We start from the raw sequence: 25,888 nt of genomic DNA, 5'->3' as shown, positions 1-25,888 counted from the left end.
GTCACCAACACACAGTGCACCTGTATAATGATCATGCTGTTTAATCAGCTTCTTGATATGCCACACTTCTCAGGTGGATGGAATATCTTGGCAAAGAAGAAATGCTCACTAACAGGGATGTAAACAAACAAGTACAATTTTAGCTAAATAAGAGTTTTGTGCCTATGGAACATTTCTGGGATATTTTATTTCAGTTCACGAAACATGGGACCAACACTTTACATGTTGCGTTTTATATTTTTTGTTCAGTGTAATACTGAGTAGCTAGGCGATTTATTAAATCAGTCAGCCGGCAGTTGCCAACTTCAAAGCAGTCAAAGTTGTTATTTACTCTTCAGTCCCAGACGTCTTCTTCTGAGAGAGGACCAGATCCTTTACCTCGCTGGTCAGGGAGACCAGCTCTTTCCGGATGGCCTCTGCCTCATCCCCCGCCTCTGGGTTCTCTCCTTTCCCCTGCTCCTGCTTCTTTCCCTGGCTCTGGCTCACCAACTGCTTAACCACCAGGGCCTGGTAGCCTGTCAGCAGCCTGTGCTGCTCCTGAAACAACAACCACACTCATACAAAACCTTCAGTATGAAGTAAAACTGTCAATTGTAACAGGTCCAAACGTGAGTGCTGCATGAACAACATACCACCATATAAAAGGGTGTCTCATAGACCTAACATAAAAGGTGGCAAAGGACACATCACCAACTATTTCTAGTGTAATAACACTAGCAATATAGCTAGATTATAAATGAGAACAAGGAAGAGGGGGGGGCAGTACCTCAGAGATGCGGCCCACCAGAGTGCCTATGATCTGGGGGACACAGCGTCCGGGGGCGTGCAGCATGCAGTGGGTGCTGGCCTGGAAGAGCAGCACGCTGGTCAGGTGGAGAATCAGGGCTGGGTCCTCAGTGTCCTTCAGCTGCTCTATCAGAGCCTGCCGGTGAAGGAACAGGGCCTGTCTAGCGGACAAGAACACACGTCAGCCAAGAATGTGTGGCACCTCCAGTCCAGGTCCATGTTAATGGACACGGAGTAAATGCTTGGACTTCATTTTAGGAAAGTATAAAGCAGGATGATACTGGTTTTACCTTTCTCTTTTCTTATCTCCCTTCTTCAGCATGAATCCACACACCTCAACCGCAGTTTCTATATTAGTTAAAAAATCTTCAATCGTCTGAAGAAAATATCAATAGTGTCAGAAAACATTTCCAGACATACATCAGAACAATCTCAAACATTAATGCTTTATACTAACATCTGCAATAATAATGTAAACCTCCAACTATTAAATGAACATACAGAAGTTTACGTACACCTTACCAAATACATTTCAACTCAGTTTTTCAMAATTCCTGACATTTAATCCTAGTAAAAATTCCATCTTAGGTCARTTAGGATCACCACTTCATTTTAAGAATGTAAAATGTCAGAATAAATCAGAGAGAATTAGTTATTTCTTTCATCACATTCCCAGTGGGTCAGAAGTTTACATTCACTCAATTAGTATTTGGGAGAATTGCCTTCAAATTGTTTAACTTGGGGTCAAACGTTTCAGGTAGCCTTCCACAAGCTTCCCACAATAAGTAGGGTGAATTTTGGCCCATTCCTCCTGACAGAGCTGGTGTAAGTGAGTCAGGTTTGTAGGCCTCCTTGCTCGCACACACTTTTTCAGTTCTGCCCACAAATTTTCTATGGGATTGAGGTCAGGGCTTTGTGATGGCCACTCCAATACCTTGACTTTGTTGCCCTTAAGCCATTTTGCCACAACTTTGGAAGTATGCTTTGGGTCATTGTCCATTTAGAAGACCCATTTGCGACCAAGCTTTTAACTTCCTGACTGATGTCGAGATGTTGCTTCAATATATCTACATCATTTTCCTACCTCATGATTCTATATCTATTTTGTGAAGTGCACCAGACCCTCCTGCAGCAAAGCACCCCCACAACATGATGCTGCCACCCCCGTGTTTCATGGTTGGGATGGTGTTCTTTGGCTTGCAAGCATCCCCTTTTCTTCTCCAAAAAGTACGATCTTTGTCCCCATGTGCAGTGGCAAACCATTGTCTGGCTTTTTTAATGGCGGTTTTGGAGCAGTGGCTTCTTCCTTGCTGAGCGGCCTTTCAGGTAATGTCAATATATGACTCGTTTTACTGTGGATATCGATACTTTTGTACCTGTTTCATCCAGCATCTTCACAAGGTCCTTTGCTGTTGTTCTGGGATTGATTTGCACTTTTTGCACCAAAGTACATTCATCTCTAGGAGACAGAACAAGTTTCCTTCCTGAGTGGTATGACGGCTGCGTGGTCCCATGGTGTTTATACTCGCGTACTATTGTTTGTACAGATGAATGTGGTACCTTCAGGCGTTTGGAAATTGCTCTCAAGGATGAACCAGACTTGGAGGTCTACATTTTTTTTYTTCTGAGGTAGGTCTTGGCTGATTTCTTTTGATTTTCCCATGATGTCAAGCAAAGAGACACTGAGTTTGAAGGTAGGCTTTGAAATACATCCACAGGTACACCTCCAACTGACTCAACTGATGCCAATTAGCCTATCAGAAGCTCCTAAAGCCCTGACATAATTATCTCAAATTTACCAAGCTGTTTAAAGGCACAGTCAACTTAGTGTATGTAAACTTCTGACCCACTGGAATTGTGATACAGTGAATTATAAGTGAAATAATCTGTCTGTAAACAATTGTTGGAAAAATGACTTGTGTCATGCACAAAGTAGATGTCCTAACCGACTTGCCAAAACTATAGTTCGTTAACAAGAAATGTGTGGAGTGGTTGAAAAACGAGTTAATGACTCCAACCTAAGTGTATATAAACTTCCGACTTCAATTGTAACTGACCTTTCCATTGAGACTGTTGTGCACCTTCATAAGAGGTCCTTTGGTTTCCTCTGGTAATTTTCCTAATATCTTCACTCTCACCTAAACAGAGAGATACACAGTGATTTATGGGAATGTACAGTACATTCACAAAGCCTAACTGAATAACACAACCCAAACCAACAGGAATGAACGGGTACGGAATGAGAAGGCTGAGAGGAGAACTAACTTCGTTGGTGATAGAGCTGGGATTCTCTGCTGACATCATCAATTCAGCCGCCATGAAATTCACCAGGATGTTGGTGACGTCTGTGCACACAGTCTTCAGGACGTGCTTGGCAATGAGGACCTGAGTCTCATCTGCGGGGGTCAAATATCGCAGTTGATGTTTATTCTGCGACGATGTTTTATGTTTAATGTGTTGGTGGTGAGGACTACCTCTACTTCTGGGGGTCAAATAAAGCAGTTTACCAGAGAAGAGCTTGGTCCCTTTCTCAAAGAGTCTGATGTTGTTGTACAGGTTGGAGAGCTCCTCCTGGAAGTCTTTCACACTTCTCTTCTTGGTCACCCCGGTCGTGGAGATAGTGGAGGACATGAACACAGTCCGAACAACCTCCTGGTAGGTCTTTGTCAAAGGCCTGCAGACAGTAAGACTCTTACATGTTAAAAATCAATTGAAAAATGTATTTTTATTTAACTAGGCATGTCACTTAAGAACAAATTCTTATTTACAATGACGGCCTAGGAACAGTTTACCAAGGACAGATTTTTACCTTGTCAGCTCGGGGATTCAATCTAACAACCTTTCGGTTACTGGCCCAACGCTCTAGCCACTAGGCTACCTGCCGCCATTGATGCACAATGTTTATTTTGTCTGTTGAGCGTGGGGGTAAATCCATTGTGCTCGACTGGAACCCTTACCTTACTAAATGTTCTGCCAACTCGGAGAGGATTTCTTCAGGGCAGTCGCACACTTGCCCTTCTAGGACAGCTGCGATTTCCTCCAGGGACATGAAGGGGACTTCAGTCGGTTTGTTACGATCTGCAAAAGAGTAAAAAGAAAATATAATTGGTCTCATGGGGTTACCTTTGTCTTACGCTAATAGACTTAGGCACCCAGGGGAGCCATCTCTTCCAACACAACCGTTAACGTGTTGCTACATAGAACTGCCTCACCGAACAAACAATGTAATAGTGTACATTTATTGAAATAAGGTTTTACTGTGCTACATAGTGAATTCAGTATGGAAGAGGCCACATAATGACCGTAGTCATACTGTTAGAGCCATTTTGTATGTGGAAAGAAAATGTATTAGAAGATATTTGGTTGATTTGTAATTGAATAGAAATGCTTGTCATGGGAAACTCCCTTATTGTTATGACACCTAGTGTCCTATTGTGGGCTTACCTGTAGAGAAGCATATAAAGGGGTTATGGGGAAAGAAGGCATCAGGAACAATAATTAGGACAGGTGTGCAGCCCCATAGAGAATGATAAAGGACTAGTGGCCAAAAGGCCATTTTAGCATGCGCAGCGCCATTGAGGGCTCCCACATTTTCATGTAGTCAACTGGGTGGGACTCCTGATGACCCTATTGGAGTCATGTCCAACCGGGCCATCAGGAGGGATCAGCCAATCGCGAAGATGGAGATTGCATCAAAAAGGCGCTGCCCGTGCCGTCACAGACGCCATAATGGAAACAAATATAGGCATGCTTGGAATCTGTGTGGCAACTCTGGACAATGTCATTGTGAATAATAAATACAATTTAACTGCAATCAAGAACTCTTTAGTATCATCTATGGATACGAGTATAACCAAGTCTGTATTTGGCGTCTAAGTGGGCTTTTTGAACTCTAGGAACCTTCGCCACCACATTAGTAAAATACTTTCTAGATACAGGGACGGTATCGAAGTGTAAATATGGACAACGCAAGAACATTAATCTGAAAATGTTTGCGCTGCATTGAATCGAATTGGAACTTTGTTGAACAACAGAATGCAGAGCTTGGATCACCGTGGAGAGAGGCTTCGTGGCAAGTATTAAAATGCACTGCCTATTGATCAATCTCATTGTGAATAATAAATATATCTGCAATCAAGAACCGTCAAGTATCTATGGAAACGCAAATAACAAAGTCTGTATTTGGTGTCTAAGGAAGTGGTCTTTTTTAACTTTAGGAACCTTAGCCACTACAAATACTTTGTGGGGTGACTGCCGCCTCCTCGTCACTGTCGTCGTCCCTCCTGCCCTTCTTCTTGGTTTTGCGTATCCTGACCTCTCTGGCATTGCATCCTCCACCACCTCCTTTACAGCCACTACCCTCTAGGAAGCAAAACAAGAACAGTCAACCAACGAAATAATAACAGGGAACTAAACAGGGATCAAATCTCAACCACCCAGCAGGAAATAGTTAGGCTGAAAAGAGTTTACAGCCCATGTCTGTTAGGTTATCAACTCAACATTTTACAGAGGGATTACAAAGAGGCCTGGCCTGTACTACCTGTAGTCTTTTTCCTCCTCTCCGCCTCCCTTTTTTCCTTTTTGGAAGGTGCGGTGTTTTCTGTCATCATAGCGCCTTGCTTGAGATCGTCTTCCGTTATCAGGAAAACAGGGTTGTTCTTGACTTCCTGAAAGAGAACAGCATTGAATTGATGGAGAGGAGACACGGCTATATGTCCCTATCAAAAGACAATCCCAGTTTTGGCCCATCAGGCAACTTCATGACAGGTGTGTTTTACCTTAAGGGCTTTATGCTGCATGGCCTCATCAAAGAGAGAGAGACAGTTGCTGATGAACTTCTCGCTGACCACCACAGTGTCGCCCAGGATCCTGGCAGTTGACTGCACGTTGGTCTTTCTCATGGCCTCGTTGATTATGATGCCAACGTCCTCCATGGACAGACAGCTGGGCAGAATGGGCTACATGTCAAAAATGGGAGAGCACATCGGATACTTTAAGTGAGCAAGGCTGAGTAACTCAAGAAAGTGAAGATGCTATTAAAGCAAATGTAAGACATTTTGCAATATATTAATTGGTGCTTTGGCAGAAAGTGATGTACAGGAAGGTTTGTATGGACCTGCACATCTGTCCATGTGGCAGAGTTGACAGCCTCCTCCACGGAGGCCTCCACCTGTTCTACTAGGGCCTGGCCAACACAGGCCGCCCTGAGGAACAGCAACTTGCTGGACTTGAAACGTTTCTTGATGTAGCTCACTGGGTCAGGGATGCCAAGTCTGATCAAGGCATCAAACTCTGCGTGGCGGGAAACGTTTTAGGGTACAAATCACATGTTAGGCAAAACTACAGTACGGAAATTACAAAATAGAAATATTGCAACCAATAATCTTAGTAGGTTAGAGGACCTAAGTATCCGTTCTGCTTGAGGAAGGAGTCCACCCAGGTGTTCTGTGTTTTGGAGTAGATGTCAGGGATGTACACAGCCTTGTCCTGCCGGCCCCCCACCACAGTGCCTTTCAGACGGCCAGTATTCACCAGCTCCTCCAAAACAGCTGGGGAACAATGGACCAAGATGAAAAGTTAGTTGAACGACAGCATGACATAGGTGCATGTTTGATTAGGCCTACTCAAAACATTGATTGATCTGTGTGTTCATATACAGCACAAACCATTATACACATCGTATAGTGCTGACAATATTCTAACAGCTTGGTTTGAAATTTAACACAACAGAAAGAATAGCTACTTACAGTAGAGAAGATGTTCCTGAAAACCATAGACGCCAATCACGTTACTGACTGGTGTTGGCCTACACAAGGAGATCCAATTCATTCATTATTAGGAGCAGGGAGAGGGGGGGGGGGGAAGACAGTATTGGTTTAAAAACAAGGGACGAAAGGATTTGGATGAAACCTACCGAGTCACTGCACTAAAAAGCCCACGGATGCGAGCTCTGTGGCGAGACACGAACGCAGGGGTGAATAAGACTCCCCTGTTGTACTCATCCATCTGGCCTTGGATGACTTTCCCAAGGCGCTTCGACAGCTCCTAGGATACAAAGTGGTTAACAGATAAGAGCTATGTACAGGTCCACAAATGCACCTCAAGCTGAAAGCCCAAGCCGAAAGCCTAAGCACAAATACACTACTGAAAGGACACATTATTAATTGCACATAGTTTGAGGATGGTATTGGTAAAGATAGAGGTGGCTCATTATCCACCTCAGTCAGGAAATCCCCCGGAAGGTCATAGTTTTTACATAGTTCTGAGATGTTCACCAAGCCAGCCTCTTGTAGTTTATCGTTCACCTCCTCAGACACACGATTCAGGTAGTTTCTAGAAGAAATCAGAACAAATCTGTTACCCTAGTAGTTGACAGTACAACAATGAAAAATACATAATGTGGAAAAAGTCTTACTTACTCATCGATAAGCTGCCCCAGCACCAGTTGAACACTTTTATCAGATCTTGTAATGTCATTTGCTCTGGCCTCAACATGAACCCAATCAACATTGATAATCTGTATACAAAAAGATATATACACATTTAAAAAAAAAAAAGTGTTTAGACAATATGGTAAGTGAAATAAAACATCAACTACAGTGCTGCACACTAGCAGAAGGAATCAGTAGTAATGCACACCTTTTGTAGGTCCACAATGTTGACCCGACCTTTGGAAAGCAAAAACACAAGATAAAAAAAACAAAAAAAAACACGTATCACCATATTTTCCATACATTTTTGTCCATGTCAATTAATGCAGTTGTATGATAAACCTTGAACATCTATGCAGCCATGACCTGAGATGAATGAGTGCAACACTTGTTTGAAGACTGAGGCATTGGAATCAGAAGGTGGTCTAGGAGCCAACTGACCTCCATGGATGTAGAGCTCATCCCGTATCTCCCTACTGATCTGGGATGGGGTGATGTACTCCTTGCCATCAAGTGTGTGTACCACATCCAACTTCTTCTCTGCAACCAGCTTGGAAACGATTTCAATGCAGTTTCTTTCTGACAACCTGGGAAGGATTTCCAGTAGAAGAGGCATTTACACACAGAGACCCTATAAATCAGTTCTACATCTAGTTCTACCAATTTAAAAGGCATTTGGGTCCCCTGATACAGCGTATCAATGGCTTGCTCTAGCAGCAGTTTCCCAAAGGCCCAGGTTATGTTATGGTTTGGAAACTGTGGTAATACAAGATTAGTCCAGCTAAAAAACTGCTGCAGGAAGCCCCCTTTCGGGCACAGATAACTAGCTACTAGTACAGCTGTCCTGGCTAAGTTGGTTCAGCCAGAAGTTCAGCCCACCATAGCTAACGTTAGCACCTAATCCTTACCTTAGCTAGCTAAAGTAGTTAATTTGCTAGCTTCACGTTAATAAGTTAGCAACCAATACACATTGTTGTGCTTAGCGATTTAGCTAGTCAACAATGGATTTAGCTAGCCAAATAGCTAGGACTGTGGTTATAGGTAAGTTAGCTATTTTGCACTAGCCAGCTGGCATTACCTCTGCACTGTGTCAGCAAACTGTGCTCTCTGAAAATCCGCTGCCAAACGTCTGATTTCTTCCCAGGCAGCTGCCATCGTATTTGTTGGCTTCTCAAACTGTTCGAAGGTATAACTGTTTTAGTACAGCTTTGCACGGAGGTAAACTTCAGCTCTATGACTAATGATATATTGCCACTACTAGCTAAACCATGTTGTACAGCTAGCAGGCTAGTGAGCCACAAAATCCACACGTCAACATAACGGTAACGTAGTACGGAAAGCATTGGAGTCCAAAAAACACCACCATTTATTCCACCCCCTTTTCCCGCCACACCCCCTCCTTCCTTGCTCGTGACGTCACGGAATTAAATTCTGTAACATCATCATCATCTGACAACTGCACAACACATCTTTGGGAAAACATCAAACACACCTTATTATAGTCACGCAAAAACACAATTCTAGTTTGTGAATTTCACTGATTCACATACATTTATTATCAAAATAGCCTAATTTCCTAAAAACTGTTTGAGAGCAGGAAATCAAATCAAATTTTATTGGTCACATACACATGGTTAGCAGATGTTAATGCGAGTGTAGCGAAATGCTTGTGCTTCTAGCTCCGACTATGCAGTAATATCTAACAAGTAATCGAACAAATTCACAACTACCTTATACACACAAATGTAAAGGGGTGAATAGAAATATGTACATATAAATATATGGATGAGCGATGGCGTGCGGTGTAACGGATGTGAAATGGCTAGCTAGTTAGCGGTGGTGCGCGCTAATAGCCTTTCAATCGGTGACGTCACTTGCTCTGAGACCTTGAAGTAGTGGTTCCCCTTGCTCTGCAAGGGCCGTGGCTTTTGTGGAGCGATGGGTAACGATGCTTCGTGGGTGACTGTTGTTGATGTGTGCAGAGGGTCCCTGGTTCGCGCCCGGGTCGGGGCGAGGGGACGGACTAAAGTTAAACTGTTACAGCGGCATAGGCAAGATGCAGTAGATGGTGTAGAATACAGTATATACATATGAGATGAGTAACACAGGATATGTAAACATTATTAAAGTGCCATTATTTAAAGTGACTAGTGATACCTTTATTAAGTCCATTATTTAAGTGGCCAGAGATTTGAGTCTGTATGTTGGCAGCAGCCTACACACCTACACACGGCTGTTTCACAACCGGCTGTGATTGGGAGTCCCACAGGGCGGCGCACAACTGGCCCAGCTTCATCCGGGTTAGGGTTTGGCTGGGGTAGGCCGTCATTGTAAATAAGCATTTTTTATCAACTGACTTGCCTAGTTAAATAAAGGTAAAATAAAAGTGTCCCTTATAATTATACACATCAGTTATGCAGCATAGATAACACGCTAGCTTGCTAGCTAACAAGACTGCCTAGCTAACCAGCTAGCTCATAATACTAGCCAAGTTAACTGCGTTATTCCTTGCATGCGATTGGCTGTGGTCTTGGGGGCGACACGCAGCCTGGGAGACAGTGTTGCCTGTCAGGCATGTTCAGGACCCCACAAGCGCATTGCGATCAATGCAGCCACAGGGCTCCTTGATGAGTGGTTTATCGTGCATCTGAACGATGTGTGGTACTTTTGTTATGTAGTGATCATGAGATAAATAAGTCATGATCTTGACATAACAAGGTATTTTTTATGTTTTATTCATATGTCCTCTCTGGACTTCCGTACTTTCAAGACAACTTGGAACTCTGAAGATCTTATACATTTTGTTCTATGAGATAATATCAGTCAGTTAATATGACCTTTATGAATTATGAAGCCTTTATGTCGTTTAAAAATTACATAAATGCTTCAAAATTCACAAAAACTGACATTAGCCAAGGGTGATTATCTCATAGAACAAAACATATATGATCTTGAATACCTTTCCTGCAGTCAAATGACCAAATGGCCCCGTAATGTCCTCATGGGTGGAATGTTATTTATATTTTTCATAATTAATCAACTTTTTTTTTTTACGCAGCGAATTCAGTGTTTCTATGTCAAATGGTTTTGTTATATTTAAGTTTTCTGTCATGTATATAAAGTATAATATTGGGATGCAAACTCAAAATGTAATATATTTCAACACTATATCTGACATGGTAGGTGCCTTCTTTTTTTATGTGACTCTGATTTATCCCGCTTCCGTAAAAGGCTAAGCCTGTGTTTAACACAGACCTTATTTTCCCATAGGCTTTGTTCAATGAACCATGGCGGAGTAAGTGCCTACAAAAAGACAACATTACTATTGCTCTCTATTGAAGTCGTTTGTGGTGATATGGGGTGTTGTCCAAAACAAAGTCATCAGCGTTTGGATCATTTCTAATCAATCAGAGTAACAAAGCCAATAACGAATTTTCTAAATGCAGCTTCTAAATGTTCTGGCCCAACCAATCAGTTTCTGGGACCAATCAGAACAGTTAGAATTTGTTTGCGTTCTAGAAATCGTTGGGGAAGTACTCAGATCCAGACTCAACGCGGAGAAGAAACTAATGTCCGTGGGCGTGGCGTAGCGTTTGGCCGGAGAAAGGAGTTTGGGTACCCAGGCAAGCATCTACGACCCAACTTCATCCTTTCTTTAAAATCGGGAGTTGTACATGTGTCAGCAGCAGCAACAGAGGTCGTCGACTCTAGCTAACCACCATATTGGCTATTGCCGCGTTCATGTGATAATCGGAACTAGGAAACTCTGAAATGTACGACTTGCTAACTGGTTGAATGGGGNGGGGGGGGGGGGGTCATTTTGTGTCCTGTTTATCATCACACAAGAGACCAGGCTATGTTTCATGAGATACAGAAAGGAATCCTGCCTGATGAGGACCTAAGGGTCGAAACGTTGTGATAAAATCACCTAGGAGCATGAGCAACAGTGCACAGCGTTTTCCTTCCTGTTTTCCATGAGTTTGCCTACAACTTCCGCACCTGCAGGAAGTACCTGGATGTGCGTATGATCTTCAGCTTTTGTACATGTTTCATGAGCTACCATAACATTGAACCACAACATTGCAGAAGCAAATGAGCTGTCAACCCCAAAACCAAGTGTCAAGGTTATTACAAACTTTATATTCCTTGTGTCTTTTAATGTAATCGCAGGCATGACATGTGTGTTCAGCCCAGAAATGTGACCTCTTGACATTGAAATGTCTGCGCCAGTCAAAATAACGCAGATACATTTCTTCATTTGTATGTAACAGTGTGAGTTGGTTAGCCAGCTCTTTGGGAGAGAGGAAATCATCCACATGAATGAAGGCATCTCCAGGCACAAAGTTCTCATAGTTCTGCCTAGGTGGCCCAAGAGCAATTGGCACAGATCCAGCAGCTAGTGGGTTGTACAGCTTTTCAGTGATGTAATCTTTGTGAATCGAGTTCTCAAACGAAAGATAGAATTTACAACTGGATATTGTGTCCAGGAAGTCTTGATCATTGACGTGTTCTCCAAAGGCTTTTCCATAGGTGTGTATCTCAATGTGTTTGTGCAATTCATTGAAGTACCTCGCTCTGGCATGGTCAGGGTTCCAGTTACTCACAATCCAGCAGACCAATTTAGTTTTAATTGGCAATATGAAAGCTTCCCCCTCCTTTTGGCTGAATACAACTGACCCATAAGGCACTTCAATATCTGCATCTTGCCTATAATTCAAAGTCAAATTGAAAATATTTCCAAGACCTGGGTTTTTATAAGTATGTGACGGGGACTCTAGATTCATCCACACCCACTTTTGGAAAGGTGGGCGCTGCAATGGTGGTAGATTTGATAAATCACTTTTTATGTCTCTATGGTGAATGATGACCCCACTTGACTTATTGTATAGGTCTCGGTCAGCTGTTAAAAAACAGCCTTCAATATTGAACAGGGTGCTGCATGTGTCTAGATCATAGGACTGACCAAAAGGCCACATCCATAATAGAACTATAGTCTTATTATGAACCTTATTTTCTTCTTCTTCCTTCTGAATTGGTAGTGTTGGTGATTCAATGGGCTTTGCAAGCCAGTTACTTGACGGTTTAAAATACATGAGGAAAACAGTCACAAAACAGCCTATTGCAATGATTGCAGTCACAAGTAGGCGCAGTAAGCCGTTAAGAGTTGCAGCGGCCATTTTTGTCCTGTAAAAAAATATATAGTGTAATTAGTTTGTTTCAAAACAACGTCGATGACCTGTTTCAATAATGAAACAAACAATGGAGTAATGTACTGGTTTGGTTCAGTGCATATATTTTCTCAGGTGATATGGATTGTTTATCTTATAGCCTTTTATATCACAAAAAACATGACACTATTTAATCACAGATGTCCAACATAGAAACAGGTTTACATATTTTAGCTTACTTATGCAAGATCACAATCAATGCATAGGCTAAGATTCTGAAATAAGTAGCCTGAAGGTTTCACCCGTCAGTAGCCTAATAGAATGAGATTCTATTTATATAGTAGCTTCAGCATTATATGCCTATGCTTTGAAGAAAGGACGGGTGCATTTAATAGGTTTACACTATTGTACACATGTATATGCTGGGAATGCTGTTTTAGATAAAGAAAAAATAAAACAATGCCATGTAACCTAGCCTAGTGGTCTTGTGAGTAGAAAGAGGGGGGAATGCAGCTCCACCTATATGCAGACGTTAAGTTTGGCTTTAGAAAATAGCCTAAACATGGCCAATAACAATATCAACATCATACTGTAGGACCTGCCTTCACCTGGCACAAACCTAAAACAGGTATACTTTCAAAATGTCGATGAACAGTGCTAATAGRCTTCAAAGTGATTGCTCAATTAACATCAATGACCAACAATTAACACATTAAACTATATAAAGACAACTTGCATAAACATGAGCGTTTATAATAAACAATGAAAATAGGTGCTACCTACCCTCGAAACGGAAGAAAGCAAATAACCAGAGATGCGAAACCTGTGAGCTGTGAACTTGAGCCACTCCCACGAGCCAGATCACAATGCGGTTGAGCAGAACAGGGCCAGGTTGTCGAAACAGACAAACATTTCTAAATAAATGACTTGATTAGGCTACCGGACTCTGACGTTTGATCATAAAAAATGTTGAAGCGATTAGAAATGACATAGTCATTGGTCTACATCATGAGTAATCTACAATTGTGTGCAGAAAATTAGGCCGAGCCCTATTATTAGCCTTCTTCATTAATTTACATTAATAAATGTATCAACTGAAGTGAATTCGCTTTTAATTTGAGTATCTATCTGGTTCATCCAGGTCAGGAGAAACAACATGTTGACTGGCATGGCTCGTGTAGGCCTTATATAAACCACAGTGGTGGTGAGTAGATAGAAAGTTGGCAGTTATCCCCAAAAATACAACAAAAAGACGAAAATTTCTCTAAATTACTATATGATTACAAGATCCTTACATTAACTAAAGCATAGGCTTAATGTTTCAAGCGATTAGTGATGGCATAGGCATAGGTTAGCAAGAGTAGCCTAGGCCTAAAAGGGTGGGTATAATTTGTGGAACGTTCCAACAGGAATCTGTTACAGAAACGTCGTAAACAACGCATACAACGTTGTATAGCGGCAGAGTAAGATACCAGGTAGGGAGGAGTGAGCAATTTTGTTGAGTTTTTCAGTCACCACGTTTATTCCGAAAAATGTCTCCTCACACTGGTAGTCTATGGACAAACATTAAGAATAAGCTACGTGGTGAGTTGATGCCTATTCGGCAGCTAGTTAGCTAGGTGAATTGATCATGCTACGCTGTATGCATTGTTTGTTGACATCCTTGTTATTTACGTAGTTTTGGGAACAGATTCCTGTTGGAACGTTCCCCAAATTATACCCACCCGGCCTAAAATGAACAATTAGTCAGTGTGGAGAAATGGAGGGACATGACTTCACGGGCCTAATTAATCTTACCAATAGAATATCACAGTATGAGTCTTAATACCTATAAAACCTAGAGGTCAAACAGGGAAATGGTTCCAATCGTTTTTTCCACAATACATTTTTCCCACTTAAAATAAGGGCTGTGCTTTGTGTAGGCTTCCCTGGTGTGACATTTTGACGTGTAAATCTCTCTCGGACAAGGTGACTTTTATCAATATAGTTGCCTGTATTTACCCCCAACAAATGAAATGCTAATTAGCTGCGAATGTGGCTATCATAAAGAACTACAAATGCCATCATGATCTGGACAAGACTGCCGAATGGAGGCAAAAGTAACAATCTCTTTCAGCAAAGGTGCATGCTAGAGATGACGTGTAGGAGCTTGCAGAGATGTGTAGTCTTGCATAATGTCTACTTTGATGATAATTAGCATTCCAAGCCTACAGGAAACACAGCCCTTATTTTAAGTGTTTCTAAAATCCCCAATGGGGAAAAATGAATGGTGGAAAAACGATTGGAACCATTTCCCTGTTTGACCACAAGGTATTATGACACCTCTACTCTGAGGCTCTATTCATATGTTTCAACTGAAGTGAATTCAAACTTGTTGATTTATTTCAGCTTGTGTGTCGTTGCATACTTTTAACTTGGGTGTCTGGTTCCTTCAGGAGAAACCGCAAATGCCTGCAAGACTTGAATCAACCCAAACTCTTGTTAGAGAATATTCTGTATTCAGAATACAGAAAAGCTACAGCCTGCACAGCTTGGTCCATACAGCAACTGGGACCCCTCTTCTTGTGAGCCTCTGTATCCATGGGGTAAGTTGCCCAGTCCTTTTTCTTTTGTTTAGCAGGGCTTCTGCTGTGTAACACATCCCACTGGGCACATATGTCAATTTAACATCTATTCCACGTTGGTTCAAGGTAAATTCATAAAAAGTATGTGGAAACAGCATTGATTCAACCAGTGTGTGCCCAGTGGGATGTTCCCAGTTTGATAGACACAAAATCATCTGTGACAAGCTAGCTGTAATAATTATGAAAATGAATTGGGCAACTAATAGAAAGTAACCAACCGGTCATTTTGTAGTTGGTCCTTTTGCAGTGGTGGAAAAAGTACCCAATTGTCATACTTGAGTAAAAGTAAAGATACCTTAATAGAAAATGACTCAAGTAAAAGTCACCCAGTAAAATTCTACTTGAGTAAAAGTTTTAAAGTATTTGGTTTAAAATATACTTAAGTATCAAAGTAAACATATAAATAATTTCAAATTCCTTTTAAAGCAAACCAGACCACACCATTTTCTTGTGTTTTTTATTTATTTACGGATAGCCAGGGTCATGCTCCAACACCCAGGCATCATTTACAAACGAAGCATGTGTGTTTAGTGAGTCTGCCAGATCAGAGGCAGTAGGGATGACCCGGGATGTTCTGTTGATAAGTGCGGGAATTGGACCATTACCCTGTCTTGCTAAGCATTCAAAATGTAACGAGTACTTTTGGATGTCAGGGAAAATGTATGGAGTTCAAAGTACATTATTTTCTTGTAGAATGTAGTGAAGTAAAAGTAGTCAAAAATATAAATAGTAAAGTACAGATACCCCCAAAAAACTGCTTAAGTAGTACTTTAAAGTATTTTTACTTAAGTACTTTACACCACTGTCCTTTTGAAGGTAGGAATTTGAGAAAAAATATCCACAGGGAAGAATTATTAAACAGATAGATTTCTATCACCTGGCACATGTGCAAAACCATGTAAATGCATGCAAGACTTCAGTTAGTATGTACTTCTGTACTTCTGTCTTGTGCTCATGCCTTGGTGATGAACAAACAAATCATGATAGCCACATACAGTCAGAGACCCTAGTTTTGTAGTCGTTTTAATAATGCTTTCCTGTGGATGTTATGTCTCAAATTTTCAACGGCGTAAGGACGAAATCAGCGGACAACAGGTAGAGTTCTGTGACCCAGGGTTTCCCAAACTCAGTCATGCCCCACCCCCCCCATGTTTTGTTTCACTACAATGATGATTCAAATAACACACTCATTATTAAGCTTTGATTATTTTAATCAGCTGTGTAGTGCTAGGGAAAAATACAAAAATAATGCACCCAGGGGGGGTCCCAGGACTAAGTTTGGGAAACCCAGCTGTGACCCACTTAAAGCCTTTTTACTTTTCCAGACCCGTTAAAATGAATGAAAATGTTTTTTGTGTAGACGCAATCCAGTCTGAATATATGACCCAAAAGGAATTTGCTGCAAGTGCATCCTGCTAGTGTGTCCAGTTCCACCGTTCAGAAAACACTGAGTGGCCTAGTCTTTAGACTCTTGAAGTCCACCTCTATAAAGACCTTAAGGAAATTAATTGCTGTGACTTATAGTACATTCCCCAGGCACTTAGGCTCTCTGTGAAACAATTACTTCTCTCTACCAAGAGCGTATTTTTACTCCTATTTTAGATTAATGTGTAGTTTCCAAGTACATACTCTGGAGGGCAGTAAAAGACAACTAATGGTTTTTCATTGACGACTGCAGCTGGTTTAAGGTAGCATGAACCCAGTCACACCACTATCACAGCACTGCCAGGGCAGTTAGTYTAAGATCTGAACAGGATGCCACTATAATAAGTCTAATTTGTCTGGGCTAGCAAGTACAGGTATGTTTAGACTCACATACATACATTCTTATCTGTTTTACCCATGTAATAGTGTCCCTGTGTTGGGAACCAATTATGCACTGCAAAAAGTGAAATCTAAGCAAGTTTAAATGTTATATTAAGTGATAATTCACTTAAAATGAGTTATTTTCTTGTTTTTTCTTACCAAGCTAAATGATCGAATGTCATTGGAAAATAATTTTGCTTATTTTAACCTATAAAAAGCTTAAAAGTATTTCTTATTTCAAGATCTTTTAAGATATTTGACCTTAATCATCATAGTAATTAATGTAAAATATCTTGAAAAATATCTTGAAATAAGATAAATGACTCGTATTACGTATTTTTTAGGTTAAAATAAGCAAAATGATCTGCCACTGACGTTAGATAATTTAGCTTGGTAAGAAAAAAACAAGAAAGAAACACATTTTAAGTGAATTATCACTCAATATAAAATAGCCATGCTTAGATTTAACTTTTTCGTAGTGTGGTCTTATTTTACGTTATGGTTACGGATATGGACCAAAGGATAGTTTTCATTTCTGCAAAAGCCCCCTTAGAGATAAGCATGGCTTTCTCATTTGAGAGGATTTCAGTGGAATGGGAATACAGTGCTCTATATAGCAGCCGCAGGAAAATGCCCCTGTCCTTGTAGCCTCTCTCTCTCTCTCTCTTTGCCCCCTCTCCCTCCCCCCTCTCACTCGCCTTTCTGCTCTCCCTGATTAACCTGTGGGCCCTGCTGTGTCCAGTGTCAGCCTGCTCCATCCTGGGATTCTTTTAATTTTCCTCTTAAAAATGGACTCCATTGGTGCCTGCAAGAAGATTTGAAGAGCTCTTAAAGGTTGACTCAGTGATATGCCGTAGATGCAGAACATAAACAGCATAGTGGGTCAATTTCCACAACAACTTAGTGCTGAAGTGCGAGGCTACACCTCTCCGCTGTTTGGTCCCCTGGCTACCACGCTGTAACAGCTTGAAGTGTATCATGCACATATGCAGATACTGTGTGTGACCATGTGGGAGCTAATTATTGCATCTCGCTCATCTCAATGGCCGTTTTAGAGAAGATCAAACCCAAAGTATCATGGGCAAATTGTGCCTGGCTGACTGATCTACAAATAATAATGGGTAGTTATTTATGATGCAAGGTTCTTCGTCGATCAGTCAGTCGGCAGTCACCTGCACGATCTGCTGCAATGTCGAACAGCCCATTGTATACCGTGATACATTTAGCTGATGCCCGTACACCGTGACGTATTTCATTATGACGTACGTCATCTTCACGCAACCTCATTCCGCTACTGGACGGAGAGTGTGTGGTTTCACAGACGCAAGACAAGTTGGAGGAGAGCCTAGTCTCTCGTCAGAGATTGCATTTATTTTGGGAGATTTCAAAATATAACCATTTCATTGAAGACAGGAGACACGTATTGTTTCAGGTGATAAAACATGTTTTGTTTGTTACTTTTTCCTCAACTTGTTTCTCTAACTTTCTAGCTAGTCACGCTAGCTTACAGAGGAGCTAGCTAGCTAAAAGCTAGGCTAGGTTGAAGATACTGAAGCTAGCGACCTCCACCTAATAATGATTTTTTTTTAAAAACGACATTACTATCACAATAAACTAAAACGGCAGGCAACAGTCATATAATATAATTGTCCCCAACGGCCAATGTGTATTATTTAACATTACTATTAAAATAGTACTCACTAATAAGAATGGGTAATTGTTTACAAATTACTAGCTATCCCATAAATCCATCACCAAAAACGTATTTTATTATTGTTCTGTGGTTTGCTAAATTCCTGTTCTATTGATGGACTCTGGCTGCACCATAGACTGTAAAAAGAATGGACAAAGCCACCGATGACATCAACCTATTGTTTCCTATATGAAGTCTCAGTGGTGCATTTGAAGATCAGGATTTGTTGTTTTGGCGTGTTGCGATCTTGCTTCATGGCGGAGTTTTTGGGAACATTGCATGTGCAGTTTGAGCTGCTCTGGGAAGTGCTGTGCAGGCTAGCTCAGTGCTGCCCCCTCTCATTGAGTATATCACGTTGAAGGCCAACCGGGGTACTGCAGGCTGCACATTTCTTTTCTAACTTCTTCTGTGTGCGATTTTAAAATAATTGGTTCAAGGACATCTGGTTAAATAGAAGCAAGTATTGGCACCAGAAGATCATCAATCTCCCATTGACTAAAATGGGGGATCCTGCTTTCTGAAAACATTGCCTACAGTACCCTAGTTGGCCTTGGACTTGACATCCTCAGTGAGAGGGGGCAGTTGTTCTCCTCTGGACTGCACTAAAGACGATTCAGAGTTTGGAAAAATTCAAAGTATGTGGCATCCGTTTCGCAACAAAGCCTTCAACCACAAGAGGAGCGCTGCTATACCACTCCGTTGTTGACAGTCCCCATTGAAATGAATGACGTCCGGCGCAACTCAACAGACTGCTGAGATGTAATGTGAATGAGGCTTGAGTCTACCGTTTAAGTACTCATATGTAGGCCCGACTGTGCTGATAGTGTACGTAAAGTGCCTTTTTCCACATGTTGTTACAACCTGAATTTAAAATGGATTAAATTGAGATTTTTGAGAACTTCACACAATACCCTATAATGTCAAAGTGGAATTATGCTCCCTTTGCTGTTTCCTGAAGTTCACAATCATCTCTTTTGTTTTTCTGACATTGAGTGAGAGGTTATTTTCCTGACACCACACTCCGAGGGGCCTTACCTCCTCCCTGTAGGCTGTCTCGTCGTTGTTGGTAATCAAGCCTACCACTGTAGTGTCGTCTGCAAACTTGATGATTGAGTTGGAGGCGTGCATGGCCACGCAGTCGTGGGGGAACAGGTAGTACAGGAGAGGGCTGAGAGTGCACCCTTGTGGGGCCCCAGTGTTTAGGATCAGTGGAATGGAGATGTTGTTTCCTACCTTCACCACCTGGATTTCGGCCCGTCAGGAAGTCCAGGACCCAGTTGCACAGAGCGGGGTTGAGACCCAGGGTTTCAAGCTTAATGATGAGTTTGGAGCGTACTATGGTGTTGAATGCTGAGCTGTAGTCAATGAACAACAGACTTACATAGATATTCCTGTTGTCCAGATGGGATAGGGCAGTGTGATGGCGATTGCATCGTCTGTGGACCTATTGGGGCGGAAAGCAAATTGGAGTGGGTCTAGGGTAACAGGTAGGGTGGAGGTTATATGATCCTTGACTAGTCTCTCAAAGCACTTCATGATGACAGAAGTGAGTGCTACGGTGCGAGAGTCATTTAGTTCAATTACCTTAGCTTTCTTGGGAACAGGAACAACAGTGGCCATCTGGAAGTATGTGGGGACAGCAGACTGAGATAGGGATTGATTATGTCCATAAACACACCAGCCAGCTGGTCTGCGCATTCTCTGAGGATGCGGCTAGGGATGCCGTCTGGGCCAGCAGCCAAGCGAGGGTTAACACGTTGAAATGTTTTACTCACGTTGGCCATGGAGGAGGAGAGCCCACAGTCTTTGGTTGCAGGCCATGTCGGTGGCACTGAATTGTCCTCAAAGCGCGCAAAGAAATTATTTAATTTGTCTGGGAGCAAGACGTCGATGTCCGCGACAGGGCTGGTTTTCTTTTTGTAACCCGTGATTGTCTGTAGACCCTGCCACATACGTCTCGTGTTTGAGCCGTTGAATTGCAACTCCACTTTGTCTCTATACTGACGCTTTGCTTGTTTGATTGCCTTACGGAGGGAATAACTACACTGTTTTGTATTCGGTCGTGTTTCCAGTCACCTTGGCATGATTAAATGCTGTGGTACGTGCTTTCAGTTTTGCTCGAATGCTGCCATCAATCCACGGTTTCTGGTTAGGGAAGGTTTTAATAGTCACAGTGAGTACATCTCCTATACACTTCCTCATAAACTCGCTCACCGAGTAAGCGTATCCGTCAATGTTATTGTCTGAGGCTACCTGGAACATATTCCAGTCCACGTGATCGAAGCATTCTTGAAGCATGGAATCTGATTGGTCAGACCAGCGTTGGATAGACCTAAGCACAGGTGCTTCCTGTTTTAGTCATGGTCAGATTTGCCAAAAGGAGGGCGGGGGAGGTGTTGTTTGCATTGCGGAAGCTAGAATAGCAGTGGTCGAGTGTGTTACTCTCTTGTGTACTGCAATCAATATGCTGATAGAATTTAGGTAACCTTGTTCTCAGATTAGCTTTGTTAAAATCCCCAGCTACAATAAATGCAGCCTCAGGATATATGGTTTCCAGTTTGTATATAGCGCAGTGAAGTTCCCTGATGGCATTTTTGGTATCTGCTTGCGGGGGGATATACACGGCTGTGACGATAACCGAGAAGAGTTCTTTTGTGAGATAATCCGGTCGGCATTTGATTGTGAGGAATTCTAGGTCAGGTGAACAAAAGGACTTGAGTTCTTGTATGTTGTTACAATTACACCATGAGTCATTAATCAGGAAACATACACTCCCGCCCTTCTTCTTACCAGAGAGATGTTTGTTCCTGTCGGCGCGATGCACTGAAAATCCCGTTGGCAGTACAGACTCCGACAGCATGTCCCCAGCTAGCCATGTCTCCGTGAAACAGAGTATGTTACAATCCCAGATATCTCTTTGGAAAGAAACTCTTGCCTTAATTTCGTCGACTTTGTTAACTAGGGACTGGACATTAGCGAGTAATATATTCGGAAGCGGTGGGTGGTGTGCGCGTATCCAAAGCCTCACTAGAAGACCGCTACGGCACCATCTCCTCCGATGGTGTTGTTTTGGGCCGGCCTCTGGAATCAGTTCAAATGCCCTGGGAGGTGCAGACAAATAATCCACTTTGGGAAAGTCGTATTTTTGGTCTTAGTGCTGGTTGTGCTGGTAAGTTGACGTCTCTCTGAAATCCAATAGTTCTTCCCGGCTGTATGTAATAACACTTAAGGTTTCCTGGGCTAACAATGTAAGAAACAAAACATTAAAAAAAATAATAGAGCACAGTTTCCTAAGGGCTTAAACCAAAGCTGCCATCTCTATCGGTGCCAGCTTGGGGTAGAAGCTGTTAAAGAGCCGTTTGGACCAAGACTTGGAGCTCTGGTACCGCTTGCCATGCGGTAGCAGAGAAAACAGTGTATGACTTGGGTGACTGGAGTTTTTGACAATTTTTTGAGCCTTCCTCTGACACCGCCTGGTATATAGGTCCTGGATGGCAGGAAGCATTGGCCACAGTGATGGGCTGTACGCACTACCCTCTGTAGCGCCTTATGGTCAGATACCGAACAGTTGCCATACCAGGCGGTGATGCAACCAGTCAGGATGCTCTTGATGGTCCAGCTTTTGAACTTTTTGAGGATCTGGGGACCCATGCCAAATCGTTTCAGTCTCCTGAGGGGGAAAAGGTGTTGTCTTCACAACTGTCTTGGTGTGTTTGGACCATGATAGTTTGTTGGTGATGTGGACACCTTGGAACTTGAAACTCTCGACCCGCTACACTTCAGCCCCGTTGATGTAAATGGGGGCCTGTTCGGCCCTCCTTTTCCTGTAGTCCACGATCATCTCCTTAGTCTTGCTCACACTGAGGGAGAGCTTGTTGGCCTGGCACCACAATGACAGGTCTTTGACCTTCTCCCTATAGGCTGTCTCATTGTTGTCGGTGATCAGGACTACCACTGTTGTGTCATCAGCAAACTTTATTTTTTTTATTTAACCTTTATTTAACCAGGTAGGATAGTTGAGAACAAGTTCTAATGATGGTATTGGAGTAGTTTTTGGCCACGTAATCATGGGTGAACAGGGAGTACAGGAGGGGACAAAGTACGCACCCCTGAGGATCAGCATGGCAGATGTCTTGTTGCCTACCCTTACCACCTGGGTGTGTCCCGCCAGGAAGTCCAGGATCCAGTTGCAGAGGGAGGTGTTTAGTCCCAGGGTCCTTAGTTTAGTGATTAGCTTTTTGGCCACTATGGTGTTGAACGCTAAGCTGTAGTCAATGAACATCATTCTCACATAGATGTTCTTTTTGTCCAGGTGGGAAAGTTTGAATACTTATGTGAATGAGATATTTCTGTATGTAATTTTCAATACATTTGCAGAAATGTCTAAAAACATGTTTTTAATCCATTTTGAATTCATGCTGTAACCCAACAAAATGTTGAACAAGTCAAGGGGTATTAATACTTTCTGAAGGCACCGTATAAGATTTACAAAAGCAAAGTACATGGTTGTTTCTCCCACCATAGAATGGAGCTCTGTGTGCATTACACAAACAACTGGTGAACCTCACCTGCATTTCATCTAATCGTCAGTATATATTGCGAGTGGAAGGTGCAGGCTAAAGTGGCCAATTTAGATAGGGGCTGCAGGTGGCTATGTCTTCTTTGTGAAAGACCAAACTCTCATACTGTGTGTTTAGAATAAAATAGGACTGGCCTTAGAGGAAAACAGGAAAACCATTCTGTCTTTGTAATTCATTTTCTTTCTTTCACACAGTATTATAGTATTGTTTATTTTGTGGGGGCACACTACCATCTTCTGCAATGTGATATGTATGGAGATGTGTTTTGGGGAATTCAGCAGATGGATGTTATACTCTATTTAGTACACACAGTATAACCCTATTCCACCAAATGTGAGATCACATTTTCTCTGCCTTTAATGTCAAATTTAATAGAATTCCAAAAATAGACTCACAAACGTGTTTGAACTTTTGTGGCACTGATCACCTATGGGTTGTAGTGAATTGGACTACATTCATTTTGGGCTCATCCTGCACCTGAATGTAGCCTAGCTCTTCAGTAGTGTACCATAGCAAGGTCGTTCCACCAATTCGGTGCCGTTTGAGAAGTGAAGGGCCTCCCGAGTGGCGCAGCAGTCTAAGGCACGAGTGGCGCAGCAGTCTAAGGCACTGTGTCGCAGTGCTAGAGGCGTTACTACAGACCCGGGTTCATTCCTGGGCTGTGCCACAACCAGCCATGGCCGGGAGTCTCATAGGACGGCGCACAATTGTCCCAGCGTCATCCGGGTTAGGGGACGGTTTGGCCTGTGCGGTTTTAATTGGCTCATTGTGCTCTAGCGACTCCTTGTGGTTGGCCGGGTGCCTGCAGGCTGACCCCAGTCACGCTGGACGGTGTTGCCTCCGACACATTGGTGAGTCTGGGTTAAGCTGGCGGGTTGTTTAGGTAGAGAGGTTAGTCGGGTCATGTTTCGGAGAATGCAAGACTCCACCTTCGCCTCTCTCGAGCACGTTGAGGAGTTGCAGCGATGAGCCTAGATCGAAAAAGGAGGTAAAAAATAATACAGTTGAAGTCGGAAGTTTATATACACCTGAGCCAAATACATTTAAACTCAGTTTTTCACAATTCCTGACATTTAATCCTACTAAAAATTCCCCGACTCCTTGTGGCGGGCCGGTTGCCTGCAGGCTGACCCCAGTCACCAGTTGAACGGTGTTGCCTCCGACACATTGGTGGGATCACCAAGTTCATTTTAAGAATGTGAAATGTCAGAATAATAGTAGACAATGATTTATTTCAGCTTTTATTTCTTTCATCACATTCCCAGTGGGTCAGAAGTTTACATACACTCAATTAGTATTTGGTAGCATTGCCTTCAAATTGTTTAACTTGGGTCAAATGTTTAGGGTAGCCTTCCACAAGCTTCCCACAATAAGTTGGGTGAATTTTGGCCCATTCTTCCTGACAGAGCTGGTGTAACTGAGTCAGTTTTGTAGGCCTCCTTGCTCGCACACACTTTTTCAGTTCTGCCCACAAATTTTCTATGGGATTGAGGTCAGGGTTTTGTGATGGCCACTCCAATACCTTGACTTTGTTGTCCTTAAGCCATTTTGTCACAACTTTGGAAGTATGCTTGGGGTCATTGTCCATTTGGAAGACCCATTTGCGACCAAACTTTAACTTCCTGACTGATGTCTTGAGATGTTGCTTCAATATATCCACATAATTTTCCTACCTCATGACTCTATCTATTTTGTGAAGTGCACCAGTCCCTCCTGCAGCAAAGCACCCCAACAACATGATACTGCCACCCCCGTATTTCACGGTTGTGATGGTGTTCTTCGGCTTGCAAGCCTCCCCCTTTTTCCTCCAAACGTAACGATGGTCATTATGGCCAAACAGTCCGATTTTTGTTTCTTCAGACCAGAGGACATTTCTCCGAAAAGTACGATCTTTGTCCCCATGTGCAGTTGCAAACCGTAGTCTGGCTTTTGTATGGCGGTTTTGGAGCAGTAGCTTCTTCCTTGCTGAGCAGTCTTTCAGGTTGTGTCGATATAGGACTCATTTTACTGTGGATATAGATACTTTTGTACCTGTTTCCTCCAGCATCGTCACAAGGTCCTTTGCTGTTGTTCTGGGATTGATTTGCACTTTTTGCACCAAAGTACATTCATCTCTAGGAGACAGAACACGTCTCCTTCCTGAGCGGTATGACGGCTGCGTGGTCCCATGGTGTTTATACTTGCGTACTATTGATTGTACAGAAGAACTTGATTACCTTTAGGCGTTTGGAAATTGCTCCAAAGGATGAACTAGACTTGTGGGGGTCTACAATTTTTACTGAGTTCTTGGCTGATTTCTTTTGATTTTCCCATGATGTCAAGCAAAGAGGTACTGAGTTTGAAGATAGGCCTTGAAATACGAGTTTATATATTAAACTTAATCAGACCAACAGTTTTCAGTTGTGCTAACATAATTGCAAAAGGTTTTCTAATGATCAATTAGCCTTTTATAATGATAAACTTGGATTAGCTGACACAACGTGCAATTGGAACACAGGAGTGATGGTTGCTGATAATGGGCCTCTGTTTATGGAATATCTACATAGGAGTACAATCAGCCGTTTCCAGCTACAATAGTAATTTACCAGTGTTTCTGATCAATTTGATGTTATTTTAATGGACAAAAAATATGCTTTTCTTTCCAAAACAAAGACATTTCTAAGTGACTCCAAACTGTTGATCGGCAGTGTACGTTTTACCATCTCAATAGGTAAAACATGACTATAGTAAGTGCCTATTAGGTGCCACATAAAGTAACGGAGTTGACCGTAACAGTGTTGACGATTTCATCTTAACTCAG

General features: G+C 42.3%; 2 protein-coding genes and 1 long non-coding RNA gene across 3 annotated transcripts in view; 1 reads left to right on the top strand and 2 right to left on the bottom strand.

Annotated features, from left to right (window-relative positions):
• Positions 1 to 167: 167 nt before the first annotated feature.
• LOC111973320 (E3 UFM1-protein ligase 1) lies at positions 168 to 8,542 on the bottom strand. The gene is made up of 19 exons (XM_024000642.2): positions 8,296 to 8,542; positions 7,659 to 7,804; positions 7,426 to 7,454; positions 7,206 to 7,303; positions 7,005 to 7,119; positions 6,701 to 6,831; positions 6,534 to 6,592; positions 6,189 to 6,335; positions 5,903 to 6,078; positions 5,565 to 5,744; positions 5,327 to 5,453; positions 5,026 to 5,148; positions 3,744 to 3,864; positions 3,294 to 3,460; positions 3,052 to 3,182; positions 2,844 to 2,924; positions 1,077 to 1,162; positions 767 to 947; positions 168 to 537 (listed from the first exon to the last, which is right to left on the bottom strand). The coding sequence occupies exons 1-19, from the start codon at positions 8,370 to 8,372 to the stop codon at positions 328 to 330; spliced, it is 2,385 nt and encodes a 794-aa protein (XP_023856410.1). The 5' UTR covers positions 8,373 to 8,542; the 3' UTR covers positions 168 to 327.
• A 2,539-nt stretch (positions 8,543 to 11,081) lies between these two features.
• On the bottom strand, positions 11,082 to 12,394 carry LOC111973326 (4-galactosyl-N-acetylglucosaminide 3-alpha-L-fucosyltransferase 9-like). Its single transcript, XM_024000645.2, has one exon. The coding sequence runs from the start codon at positions 12,392 to 12,394 to the stop codon at positions 11,318 to 11,320; it is 1,077 nt and encodes a 358-aa protein (XP_023856413.1). The 3' UTR covers positions 11,082 to 11,317.
• Positions 12,395 to 13,822: 1,428 nt separating this feature from the next.
• LOC111973476 (uncharacterized) overlaps positions 13,823 to 25,888 on the top strand; it is a 67,277-nt gene continuing 55,211 nt past the window's right edge. Inside the window, exons 1-2 of the long non-coding RNA XR_002878587.2 lie at positions 13,823 to 13,969; positions 14,821 to 14,970. This is a non-coding gene — a long non-coding RNA (uncharacterized lncRNA). The remainder of the gene's footprint in view (positions 13,970 to 14,820; positions 14,971 to 25,888) is intronic.

This window comes from Salvelinus sp. IW2-2015, linkage group LG14 (assembly GCF_002910315.2).
Source record: "Salvelinus sp. IW2-2015 linkage group LG14, ASM291031v2, whole genome shotgun sequence".
Taxonomy (NCBI): domain Eukaryota; kingdom Metazoa; phylum Chordata; class Actinopteri; order Salmoniformes; family Salmonidae; genus Salvelinus; species Salvelinus sp. IW2-2015.
Note: the sequence above shows the minus strand (reverse complement) of the source record. Positions and strands in the feature narration are given on the sequence as shown.

Bases quoted from the DNA above. Each gene is read 5' to 3' on its own strand.
- LOC111973320 (XM_024000642.2), bottom strand. From the start codon at position 8,372: ATGGCAGCTGCCTGGGAAGAAATCAGACGTTTGGCAGCGGATTTTCAG. The intron at 7,120-7,205 runs GTAAGTAAGACT...GATTTCTTCTAG, and splicing joins CTGGGGCAGCTTATCGATGA to AAACTACCTGAATCGTGTGT. The intron at 3,865-5,025 runs GTATTTGTAGTG...ACTCTTTTGCAG, and splicing joins GGCGGCAGTCACCCCACAAA to ATCGTAACAAACCGACTGAA.
- LOC111973326 (XM_024000645.2), bottom strand. From the start codon at position 12,394: ATGGCCGCTGCAACTCTTAACGGCTTACTGCGCCTACTTGTGACTGCA.